The following is a 13467-nucleotide window of genomic DNA, read 5'->3' on the forward strand; positions in this document are numbered from 1 at the left end:
TCTGTGTAGGATATGTGCCATGTAACATCTGTGTAGGATATGTGCCCTGTAACATCTGTGTAGGATATGTGCCATGTAACATATGTGTAGGACATGTACCCTGTAACACATGTGTAGGATCTGTGCCATGTAACATCTGTGTATAAGATCTGTGCCGTGTATCATCTGTGTAAGATCTGTGCCATGTAACATCTGTGTATGTCACACGCTTTCCTTCTTTGCCACTACTAAAGCAAACGTGTGCAAGATTGTATGTTACACGCTTTGGAGCATGTGCAAGAACGGATTCAAACTCGAAATCGTCCCTCCAAAAGCCCCAAAATGCACACACGACTTTTATTTCTCCTGCTGTTGTCGTGTCTTCTCTTTACAAATTCTTCAACGCTGAGAATACTGAAAACGGCACCCCAGACTACAGTACTGTTTCCATACGCGAGTTTAGCTTCCCTTGGAAAGTGGCTCGCTCAGGAGGCCTGTTAGTCTGAAACTAGAAGGACAGAGTTCTGAACATAGATGACAAAGACCCCGGAAAGAACAAACATTTCGCGGATGCAGACACAGAAAGACGTCATGAAGAATGGAATGCTTCAAAAGATACAGACTGTGACGATGACTGTGACGTCATTCACATATACCGAGACGTCATTCATAGTTGTTCGTTCACTTTCGTCAAAAAGTAGATCTCTCCACAATGGCTGCTCCTGTGTTTAGGTTTATCAAGCGTGAGTACGCAAAACGTGTTTGTTCTCTCCTCTGTTGAAGCTGTGAGACATAATCGCCATTACGAGCTAGTCGTGTGACAGAGAGTGTTCTTGCACACTCGACTGCTGCTGTTTCACTCCGGCTAAAGCCGTCGTGAAACATCTACAGTCTCGTGTGCAAGAAAACTCTCTGTCACACGACTAGCTCGTAATAGCGGGTAAAGATATGTGCCATGTATCATCTGTGTAAGATCTGTGTCATGTAACATCTGAGTAAGATCTGTGCCATGTATCATCTGTGTATGATCTGTGCCATGTAATATCTGTGTAGGATCTGTGCCATGTAACATATGTGTAAGATCTGTGCCATGTAACATTTGTGTAGGATCTGTGCCCTGTAACATCTTTGCAGGATCTGTGCCATGTAACATCTGTGCAGGGTCTGTGCCATGTATCATATGTGTAGGATCTGTGCCATGTAACATCTGTGTAAGATCTGTGCCCTGTAACATCTGTGTCGGATCTGTGCCCTGTAACATTTGTGTAGGATCTGTGCCATGTAATATCTGTGTAGGGTCTGCGCCTTGTAACATATGTGTAGGATCTGTGCCATGTAACATCTGTGTAGGATCTGCGCCATGTAACATCTGTTTAGGATCTGCGCCATGTAACATCTGTGTAGAATCTGTGACATGTAACCATGTAGGGTTTGTGACATTATTCTTCTGGACAAAACCCCTACAGCTACATAGATACTCACATGGACATGGACGTCAGCTGGATTGATACCTGAAGTAGTGGACACACTTGGGAAAAAAAGAGAAGGCAGATGTGATTCTTCCAGTAAATAATTGTTCAATATTGAAGAATACTTATTAAAGCATAGAGCGACGCAGATGAAGTTGTAATCATGATTACAATATACTCAAGATGTTATGTTCGTTCAAACTCCAAGCGGAAATGTCATCTCAGTGTATCTAAAAAGTGTCTCAATAGACAACAAATAACGTCTCCTTTGTACCTGCACTCGTTTAAACATAATGTTGCTGATACTCATGAGCATGACAACCACACCGCAACATACTTAAGGAGTATTTAAAAACAAGTTAAAATATTCTAATTAGTTTTCACTTAATTTTCCCATATTTGTCATAGCAGGATACGATTGAACGAATATGAACCTCAAAACTGTAACACTCACTGTACAGTAATGTTGCTTTTTCGATGAGTGTCAATGTTGAGATTAAGTTGAGCTGTGGTCACGTTTCCTGTGGAATCTTCAGCGACAACAGACACGTCATCAACAGCAAAACCCACGTAAGCTGCAGGTCCGCTCTGGAAGTACAGCCTGGCCTTAGTAGGGGCTGAAATATGTACATGATTAAATAAATAAAAAGATAATTACTAAATGAATTCGTAAATGTTATTGAAATATTCTTCTTTTCATTAGTCTTGTAAATAAGATACGAAAGATGATTTTAGATGTAATGTTCGTCTGTCTTTAGATTCAGTGTCCTTTCCGGGAAATAAACAACAACAACAACATTTGTCATCATTTTCACGAGTTTTCATTCCCAGCCAGCTGGGAAATAAATCTCATGTTTACAATGCAATAAATCCCCGGTTCCCATTGTTGCAGGAAGCAGGTTATACATGGATAATCAAAAGCAAACCTAATAGAAACGCTCGGGGATTCTTCGGCTCTTTTCATTGGCGTTTCCCCAGACCTAGACAGACGACACTGCTTTGCAAAGTTCCAAAAACGAACTGGCAAACTGGCAAAAATAAACAAAATACAAAACTACTTCATGGAAGGTCATAAATTCATCACAAACAAATGAAACCTAGCGATATGTTTTCTCTTCTTACAAAGTCAAGGAGTGCGTGTATAGATCTGTGTTTCGATACACAGACGTTCGGAGAAACACGAACGTCAAACCAATTGACCCCTGACACACACATTTTGACCCGTGCGCAAGACGTTGTATCAATAAACAAAGCGCAAATAAGAAATAATAATAAAAGCAAAGAACCTAGCAACAAGAAATGCAAACATCTAGCAAAGCTGAGCAAGCAGAATGACAGGTCTAATGAAAAACAAAGAAAAAATGACACGGAAACAAGATCGCGATTCTTTCCTTTGCTGCACGACCATGGTGTGTGCACGACGCAAATCTTCTGTGACCTTTGACCCAACGTGCCTTGCTGCACGATGCTAATCTTCTGTGACCTTTGACCCAACGTAGCTTCCACATTCGATCATTAAGCTTAATATTTACAACTGAAAAACGACGGGCTGGAATACTGAGAGGAACCTACAGAACTGTGCATCCTCAAACCTGACCGACTTATCTCAACATTTTATAAACTCAAAACACAGAGAAAGTTGCTTTCACACGCCAGCTTTGATTGCAACAACGTGCTGGGGCCCCAAAACTTGTATTATTGAAACGCAACTCGTGTTTCAAAGCATGGCGCCCTGTGCTGATTTTGCACTTATTTTTTTACTACCAAAATGATGACAAAAAAGATGTTTGGTGGTTTGTTGTCAGACCAGTTTTTGTGTCGGTCCTCGGGGGGCATATCGACTTTTGTTTCATATTTATTGACCAAGGCCGAACGCGGCCTTCGGCCTTGGTCAATAAATATGAAACAAAAGACGATATGCTCCCCCTCGGACCGACACAAAATCTGGTCTGTCAACAACACATCAAACATCTTATATTGTCTTGCTATTTTAGACCCGGCCAGACTTTTATACGAGATAAGACCATTCCTCAACTTAGACACATACCAAAAACCAATGTCCCGACTGCTTCCAGCGCACAGTTGGACAGATTTGATGAATTACTCGTTTGACGGATGCCAGTGGACTTTTATTTCGCACACAAATTCCCACTGCACAAATGAAGCAGTTAGGATGTGGACGTTTGCTACGTGTCGAAGTAAAGAGTTGGCCGTACCACATTTATGTAACCGAGTGCCGAAACGGCTACGATCACCTCGGGAGGCAAAGTGCAATCAAACAGGATTGAAAATGTTAGGGCTAATTTCTTAGCCCTATAAAAACTGTTATGCAAACCCGAAGGTTTTCATGAACATACAGACAATCGGAAACCACCAGACCCCATCACAAACAGAATTCCACAATCCACCGGTGTTGACTTAAAGGCCAACAACTCGGGTCGGCAGAGTCTGCTGTGAAAGGAGCGGCAGCCTCCCCTGTCACATTTAAAAGGCTGACCAGATCTGAGATGGTGAGCTTAATCGTTTACACAGGAAGGACAGCGTGAGGGTTGTATGTACGCCTGGGAAGGGATTGGCAAGTTGAACGATTAGGCTTGTCCAAACCCGTTTTCCTTTTGTGATGATATTCATAATGAGTTCCTCTTACCTCGACTGGGCGACGGAAAGCTACCCACGAGATGCACCCATCCATTGGAAGTCTTGGCGTTTTGGTGTCTCACTACTTCTGGATACTCCGGCTTACCGTCTGCCCATTTCCAGACATAGATAATGAAAATAATCAACAACATCTGTGTACAAACATACACACGCACGCACACACGCACGCTCCCTCGCTCGTTCACACACACACACACACACACACACACACACACACACACACACACACACACACACACACACACACGCATTATGTGCTTGCTTGCTTGTTTGACTGGAGATTGGTTACTTGAGTGCTGAATTGAATGACCGATTTGTGGCTGAATTAACTGATCAATTTTGATTGGTTGGCCGAATGACTGATGGAGTAATGAGCCAGCCAATCGATGCGTGAGTCAATGACAATGAAGCGAAGGATAGCATCTCTCCATGTATATAGACCTGACCCCATTCAGCAAATCTGACCTGGATAGTCGTACTGCATGTGGATGGCGATGTCCTGTCCAGCGAGGTCATTGAGCAGCTTGGCCCAGGCGCTGACGTGGTAGTACTGACCAGTGGTCACGTTGATGTATTGAGATGGACCCTGGTATGACTTGTCTCTGCACAAGCGTAGATGTCTCATTGTAGTAAACCTCACAGAGTGTTCGTGAGTGTGAGTGAAGGACGATGAAGGTCGATTGTTCATTTTTCTCCTGTGTGCATTAGTGTATGCAACTACCACATACACTCTTGTTTTGCACTACGAGTGAGTATTCATGTGTATGACCGCCAGCCTTCCCCACACCCCCCCCCCCCCCTCATAAGCATTTAGGCAGCCATGCTTCGATATCGGGTATGCATGCTTGGTATTTTTCGTGTTTCTATAACCCACAGAACTCTGACATTGATTACAGGATCTTTTCCGTGCGTACTTAGGCTTGTGCTTGCCTGTTACACATGGAGGGGAATACAGTACAGACAGGTCAGCAGATAAGGTTGCCTGGGAGATCGGAATACTATGCACCATAAGCCCACCAGGTGCAGCCTGGATTCGAAAACTTCACATTCCATATGGGAGGCCGACGCCTTAACCGCCAGGCTATTGCGTTATTAACGTGTAACGTCAAAAGGCATGTTCATTCAATGTTTTTTAATCATTTGGTATCTGGAGTCTCTTATTGGCAGAGCCTCGGAATATTTTTCACGGCTAGGGAAAAGTACCGCTTAAACTGGCTGAAGTTTGTATATAAATGCTGAACATGTCCTGGCGATTTCGGCCATTTTATCAATGAAAATAAATTCCTGCTTGAATCACTTGTGTGTGTTTGTGCATAATAATAGCCACTAACCTGCCGTTTGCCTGCAGAGAATGTTTGCCAGAATGCGAGTCCTGGCTACTGAGGTACACATGACACCCCCAGCACTCCCAGTGATCAGGCTTGCTGGATTCGAACCCCCCATTCTGTATCAGCTCTCCTCCTGTCAAACATAGCAAGCCAGTCAGGAAGCAAGAGACTAGAAACATGTTGACTATTTGGCGACTGAAAGCCGACTTTGATTTTAGCTGCGTTCACTGGGCCCAGCCATAAAAAAATAGGTCAAGGTCACAAATAGTCCCAGTATCTTATGTTGTTTGTTTTACTGTAAAAACAAAGACTCCACTTTGATAAGAAGCACCGAGATACGTTTCTGAAATCAGTTCATAGCTTTAAAGTTGTCAGTAGTGGAAACAGCTTTATAAGTGCAGAACATTATTTTGCAAACGTTTGGATTTATATATTCTCTTGCAATCCGATTTTGTGTGTGACTTGTTGTAAGTGGAATAATGCGGTGGTGAGGAACTAAGGAAGGAGCGATGGATGGGGTAGGGTTAAGGCGGGGTGGGGGGGGGGATCACAGACGAGATGGTATGGAGGCGGTTGCACTTCCTGGTAGATTGAGCCATGTTTTGACACCGACTGGCTGTTCGTCGAAAAATTAACTCAAGATGGTCTCATACACAGTGATTACAAATATTGGTTAATGAGAGTGAGACCAGAAATGGGGGAAAACGGATGTAACGTCTGAATAAGAAAAAGACAGAAACATAGACGGAATAAAGAAACAAAGAGAACCAATTTGTGTAGTGCTCAGATAAAGTAGTCTGAGCGTAACGGGCATCCCCTCCCCTCCACCCGCAACACACACACACACACACACACACACACACACACACACACACACACACACACACATACACACACACACAAACACACACACACACATACATACACACACGCACACATACACATGCACACACACTAGACACACACACACACACACACTAGACACACACACACACACACACATACACAGACAGACAGACAGACAGACATATAGACAGACAGTCAGGCAGACAGATATACAGACAGACAAGCAGACAGACAGACAGACAGACAAATTGAAAAACAGACAGTCAAACAAACAAAACAGCAAACGAGATGACAGACACACAGACAGGTAGCTAGACGACCACATTGGCGCACACAATCATACAAGCGCACAGAAATAGCATTCAGAACCTTTCCCTTCAAATTTCATGATCACCCTTTATAGAAAAGAAAACACCAAGAAAATCCTATGGCCTCTAACGACTGCTAATGACACTCAACTGGAGGTTTCTAATAACACTGACGTAATTGGACTGGGAAACCCCACACTAGAAACAACACGGACCATCAAAACAACCTTGCTCGTTACTTTCTACTGGTGCAGCGCATTAACACTGACTTACGTAGCCTACCATTCATTTTCATTTTGTTTTTCGTCTTCATTTTCATTTTCGTTACTTTATCGTCCAATCGCTGGGAAATTCTGGTCGCTTCGACCCAGTGGACAACAAAGTCGCGGTACCCTGGTGTGTGCGTGTTAAAGTGTAATCAGCCACTTAGACTTCTGGCAAAATGACCCCCCCCCCCCCCGCCCCCACCCCACCCCAGCAACGTGACACAGTGGTGACACGGGGCTGTCCGCCAAATAGCCTAGCCAGACCTGAGATAGATCATTTACACTGCAAGGACTTTGCCTTTACAGATACCTTCCCTCTGGTGTAAACGAACATGTACACCATTAGGGATCTATGCAGCTTTTTAGCCTACTACAAGGGAGAAAAGCATCAGCCAACTCAAACGGGCGCACAAACACACACACACACACACACACACACACACACACACACACACACACACACACACACACACTGTTAGGAAACGCTGCCGTTGCTGAACTTTGGTTCAGTTTTGTGTGTTGCATGTAGTTGACTTATTTGTACTTTGTGGGAAAGTACCGATATTATATTTTGAAAACACAATATTTATGTTTGGACGAGAATGCAGGTGAACTTTCTAGTCCTGTCAAAACAAGTTGTTTACCACCTTGTTTTGAGTCGTGGGTTCGTGGCTTTCGCTCGGATTAAGTGCGTCGGCACTTTTGATGTATATCACAGAGAATGTCACTAGCTATTCTAGTCCATGGACAGTTCATCTAATTTTAGTTGTATCATGTTCGGTCTGGAATATTCTCGAGATTGAGTATTTACTATATAGGCCAGCGCGATTTGTATGTTAAAAAGCTTCTACTTTGAGTTCTGCTACGATGTGCAGTTGTATGTATGGAATCTATCTATCTATACATATAATAAAAGAGAGTGTCTGTCTGTGTGTCTGTCTGTCTGTCTGTCTGTCTGTCTGTGGTCGCCATACCTCTGAGATGGCAAGAGGCAGGAACAAGATAGTGTGCACGTACACTCCCTAGGTGCCGCAGATGTGCACCTGGGTTTTAGTTTCTTGATTCACTGTTTCCTTTCTCAGAATATGGACCTCCCATTTATTGAATACAGCCTATATGGTGCAAGACCAGTTCAGTGCCTACTGTTCACCTGTAGCAAGCACATCATGCCAGTGATATTAGAGACTCGCTGTTGCTCCTATGAGGGGAAGAAATGAAGAATGAAAAATTAACTGGACAGTTCCGGAAATTTCTAGAAGGTAAGGGAGATAACTGTTCACCTGTAGCAAGCACATCATGCCAGTGATATTAGAGACTTGCTATTGCTCCTATGAGGGGAAGAAATGAAGAATGAAAAATTAACTGGACAGTTCCGGACATTTCTAGAAGGTAAGGGAGATAACTCTTTTTTGTCTGTGGTCGCCATACCTCTGAGATGGCAAGAGGCAGGAACAAGATAGTGTGCACGTACACTCCCTAGGTGCCGCAGATGTGCACCTGGGTTTTAGTTTCTTGATTCATTGTTTCCTTTCTCAGATTATGGACCTCCCATTTATTGAATACAGCCTATATGGTGCAAGACCAGTTCAGTGCCTACTGTTCACCTGTAGCAAGCACATCATGCCAGTGATATTAGAGACTCGCTGTTGCTCCTATGAGGGGAAGAAATGAAGAATGAAAAATTAACTGGACAGTTCCGGAAATTTCTAGAAGGTAAGGGAGATAACTCTTTTTTGTCTGTGGTCGCCATACCTCTGAGATGGCAAGAGGCAGGAACAAGATAGTGTGCACGTACACTCCCTAGGTGCCGCAGATGTGCACCTGGGTTTTAGTTTCTTGATTCATTGTTTCCTTTCTCAGATTATGGACCTCCCATTTATTGAATACAGCCTATATGGTGCAAGACCAGTTCAGTGCCTACTGTTCACCTGTAGCAAGCACATTATGCCAGTGATATTAGAGACTCGCTATTGCTCCTATGAGGGGAAGAAATGAAGAAAGAAAAATTAACTGGACAGTTCCGGAAATTTCTAGAAGGTAAGGGAGATAACTCTTTTTTTGTATCCAAACAAAGGAGGTAAAGCTAATGATAATGGGATAGCGAGCGTCTTAAATTGCTACAGGGCTCCGCTTACTCCTGGGCGAAGCCGGGCTTAACTGCTAGTGCTAAATAAATCCTCGAACTCAATTTGACGAGTTTTTGTCTGCTGCTGTGAAGACGGGCCACGTAGAATAAAAGAACACAACTATACGACATTTGAGAACTTCGTCAATCTCAAGTGTCGTGTAACACACACACACACACACACACACACACACACACACACATACGCACGCACGCACACACACACACACACACACAAACACACACACACACACACACACACACACACACACACACACACACACACACACACACACACAACAAAGAGAGAAAAATGCAAATTATTTTTTTTACAATTTTCAGATTTTTAATGACCAAAGTCATTAATTAATTTTTAAGCCACCAAGCTGAAATGCAATACCGAAGTCCTTCGTCGAAGATTGCTTGGCCAAAATTTCAATCAATTTGATTGAAAAATGAGGGTGTGACAGTGCCGCCTCAACTTTTACAAAAAGCCGGATATGACGTCATCAAAGGTCTTTATCGAAAAAAAAAAAATTCCGGGGATATCATTCCCAGGAACTCTCATGTCAAATTTTATAAAGATCGGTCCAGTAGTTTGGTCTGAATCGCTCTACACACACACACACGCACAGACACAGACACAGACACAGACAGACACAGACAGACACACACACACACACACACACACACACACACACACACACACACACACATACACCACGACCCTCGTCTCGATTCCCCCTCTATGTCAAAACATTTAGTCAAAACTTGACTAAATGTAAAAAGGGAACATTCCTGTCATATCTTGCATTCATCCGCTGTCAGTGATAACAGGGAATCAACACAGCTCGTGTGTTCTGCTTAATATTTATTCAGGTTTGGCACATGGTTGTGAATGGTGGTTGAGTGCTGGGCGGAAGTGCCAAGACTCCCAGGGTGCAATATACTAAAATAGTATGTATAAAACATGGATCGGAATACGATCGGAATAATAGGGTCATGGACACAACATTCCTCCTCAACTTAGGATTACAAAGTTAATTGGGATTTTACAAAAATGGTGCATTCCAGTCATAAGCAGATTTGGGTATACTCAAACAAATTTTCTAACTCTGTTTTTGTTTGAGCAAACACTTGACTTGATAGAAGTCTTCGGAAATGTAGGTAACACTAACAGTTTTCAAAAAAAATAACATTGTTCTTATAAAGCACTTTGTTTCAAAAATATTGTTCTTGTGAAATTACAGTTCTTTCTTTTCCTATACGGTAGAAATTGTCCACAGGCTAAACACGTTTTTGTCTTGAAAACTTTAACGCAAATGTCCAGAGAATAAAACTTCAGGAACTTCTACAGTGTGTTTGCATGTGCTTGTGTGTATGAATATCTGATAGAATTAAATCACACATATACTGTTCACTGTCCACTTGTGTCGTCATATGTATGTCAATACTCAGACTATAGTGAGAATGAATGAAAATAAGAATGAAAATAATGATTGTCAGTACATGAAAATGATCGTCAGCAAATTATGTCTAGGTCAAGTCATAGTCTTTTAAGTGTGTAGGTGCTTGACGTTGTCGGGCAGGCCTGGATGCAATGCCGGACATCTCGGCTGTCGATGGTGTAGCTCGGACAGGCGAGGGCGTTGCTGCAGCGGGCTGCGTTGTTGACAGGCGTCTTCCTGGAGATGGCAGATACTGCGGTGGTCCACTGGAGGGTGTGTAGGGTGGAGCAACGGACGGCGGGGCGTCTTCTTCCTCCTCTTCTTCATCCTCGTCTTCAGGAAGGGGACCAGGCTGGACCTGCTTGAAGTGTGACGAGTTGCGGGTGATGAGATGTTGGTCACCACGCTGTGCAGTGATCATGCTGCCCTTTTTCTGGATTATGGTGTAGGGACGGGGATGGAAGGGGGTTGTGAGAGTGTTCTTCTTTCTCTGCTTCACCAGCACCCGATCACCAGGTTGGAGTTGTGACGGACTTGTGTGACGGTGGATATTGGCATATGAAGCCATCTTCTGCTTGCTGACGTTAACGTTGTGGGAAAGTCGGGCATGTAGAGGGGTGGGGTTGACAGGTGCAAGGTTGGGAAGGCCAATATTCATTTTGCGGCCACGTAGCGCCTCGAAGGGAGAGACCTGTGTTGCACTGTGTGGTGTCCCTCGGTACAGACGGAGGAAGATTTGGAGTTGCTTTTTCCAGTTCAGATTATCTGCTTCTGAAGCTCGAATGTTGGCATTTAATGTTTCTATGAAGCGTTCAGCTTGGCCGTTCGTCTCTGGCCACAGGGGAGTCACCTTCCGGTGCTTAAAACCACACATGGACGTGTAGTTGGAGAACACTAGTCCCTGGAACGGAGCACCGTTGTCTGATTTTACGGTTTGGGGAAAACCTTGCCTCGCAAAGATCTCGTCCAGCTTCGCGATGACAACTTCAGCAGATGTGGACGTGATGATTTCTGCTTCAGGGTATCTGCTGTACTCGTCGGTGACAACCATCACGTAATCACCTGTGGGGAACGGACCAGCAAAATCAATTGCTATGGAAACCCATGGTTCTGAGGGAAGAGGGGTAGAAATGACGGGCTCTCGGACAGATGGGCCGGGGTAGGATGCTTGACACGGGATGCATGTCTTCACGATTTCTTCTACCATCTTGTCGATTCCTGGAAACCAGACCTTTTCTCTGATCAGTTTCTTGGTTTTGACTATCCCTTGATGAGACTGATGCGCAATCTCAACGACTTTTCGTTGGAGACTTGCGGGAATGATCAGTCGGTGTCCTCGTAGTATCACGCCATCATGTACAGAGAGTTCATCTTTGAATCGGGCGTATTCTGTCAAGTTGCAGTCCCATCGTCCTGACTGAACTGCACACATCAGGTTTTCTAGCGTGTCATCCTGTTGAGTGGCATCTCTCACTTCCTGTACTGTCATTGCTTTGGGGATTGCGTTTCTGGTGACGTACCTTATGTACTCTTCTCCAGCGTTTTCCCGTGTTGGTGGTGTTTGGGGGTAGGGGTGGCGGCTGATGTAGTCTGCTGGATTTAGATCATCTCGTCCTGGACGATATATCAGGGTCATGTTGTATGGCATCAGTCGCAACCTCCACCGCTCAATTCTGGCTGTTGTCGGCTTCCGGCTTTGCATGATTCCAAGAAGCGGCTTGTGATCGGTGACTACAGTGAATGAAGATCCATGAAGATACAGGTGAAAATGTTCTACTCCGTAGACAAGCGCCAACATCTCTCGGTCTGTCTGTGAGTAGCGTTGTTCTGTGTCTGTCAGTGCTCGACTGGCATAACAGATGACCTTGTTCTTCTGCATCAGAATAGCTCCAAGTCCAATGGGGCTAGCATCAACCAAGACTGTTGTGTCTTCCGTTTGGCTGAAGTACGACATGACAGGAGTGTTTGTCAACGAGTGTTTGAGCTTGTCGAACGCTTGTTGTTCTTCTTTTGTCCATTTCCACACAGTCTCTTTTCTTGTCAGCTTCCTGAGGGGTTCTGTGATTGAAGCATAGCCGGGGATGAATCTTGACATGTACTGTGTCATCCCGAGGAATGATCTCACCTCACTGACATTTTCTGGTGCGGACGTGTTTGTGATGGTCTTCACCTTCTCAGGATCTGCAGACACTCCTTTCTCGCCAAACTTATGACCGAAGAAAGTCAGTTCATTCACAGAGAAGACACACTTTTCCTTGTTTAGTCTGGCACCGTTCTCTTCAAGTCTTTGTAGAGTTATTCGCAGACTTTCGTCATGATCTTGTTGTGATCTGCCATGTATGATGATGTCATCTGACAAGTTTCTTGTGCCGGGGATGCCTTGGAGTAGACCAGCAATGGTGTTTTGAAAGATTTCTGACGCCGCGTTGACACCAAAAAGTAGACGCTTGTACCTTCTGAGTCCAACATGGGTCGTGAACGTTGTGATGTACCTGCTGTTCTCTTCAAGTTCCAGCTGGTGGTAGGCGTTTCTCATATCAAGTTTTGAGAAGACAGTAGATCCATTGAGGTCTGCTACAAGATCATCCATTGTTGGCATGGGGTGTTTTTCTCTTGAAATCGCCTTGTTTGCTTCTCGCATGTCGATGCATACCCTCACGCCTCCAGTCTTCTTTGGAACAACAACCACTGGGCTGATCCATGGGGTAGGGCCTTGCACTTGTTCAATGATGTCGAGACGTTCCAATCTCTCCAGTTCGGCTTCAACATCTTTACGCACGTGGAATGGAATGCGCCCATGTTGTTGTGCCACAGGTTGAATGTTCTGGTCAATGTGAAGTTTCACTTTCACGTCCTTGATTTTGCCGACTCCATCACTAAACAGTGAAGGAAAGTCATCAGCGATGATCTTTGGCGAGCTTGTCGAAAAAGCAAACTGGATGATTTTCAGCGCCTGGGCTGTCTCGGCACTCAGGAGATTTCCGGTACCTTCTGTATCCGTTATGTATATCTTGGCGTTGACTGTCTTTTGGCGAAAAGT

The 13467-nt window shown here is 44.2% G+C and overlaps 1 protein-coding gene across 1 annotated transcript in view; it reads right to left on the reverse strand.

The window, feature by feature from the left end:
- The window catches only part of LOC138971915 (uncharacterized), a 13915-nt gene extending 8096 nt beyond the window's left edge, over positions 1–5819 (reverse strand). Inside the window, exons 1-5 of the mRNA XM_070344761.1 lie at positions 5438–5819; positions 4572–4708; positions 4096–4194; positions 1903–2065; positions 1462–1507 (exon numbers count right to left, since the gene is read on the reverse strand). Of these exons, the coding sequence (XP_070200862.1) occupies positions 1462–1507; positions 1903–2065; positions 4096–4194; positions 4572–4708; positions 5438–5613 (621 nt within the window). The 5' untranslated portion in view covers positions 5614–5819. The remainder of the gene's footprint in view (positions 1–1461; positions 1508–1902; positions 2066–4095; positions 4195–4571; positions 4709–5437) is intronic.
- Between the last annotated feature and the right edge of the window lie 7648 nt (positions 5820–13467).

This window comes from Littorina saxatilis, linkage group LG7, assembly GCF_037325665.1.
Source record: "Littorina saxatilis isolate snail1 linkage group LG7, US_GU_Lsax_2.0, whole genome shotgun sequence".
NCBI classification, from domain to species: Eukaryota; Metazoa; Mollusca; class Gastropoda; order Littorinimorpha; family Littorinidae; genus Littorina; species Littorina saxatilis.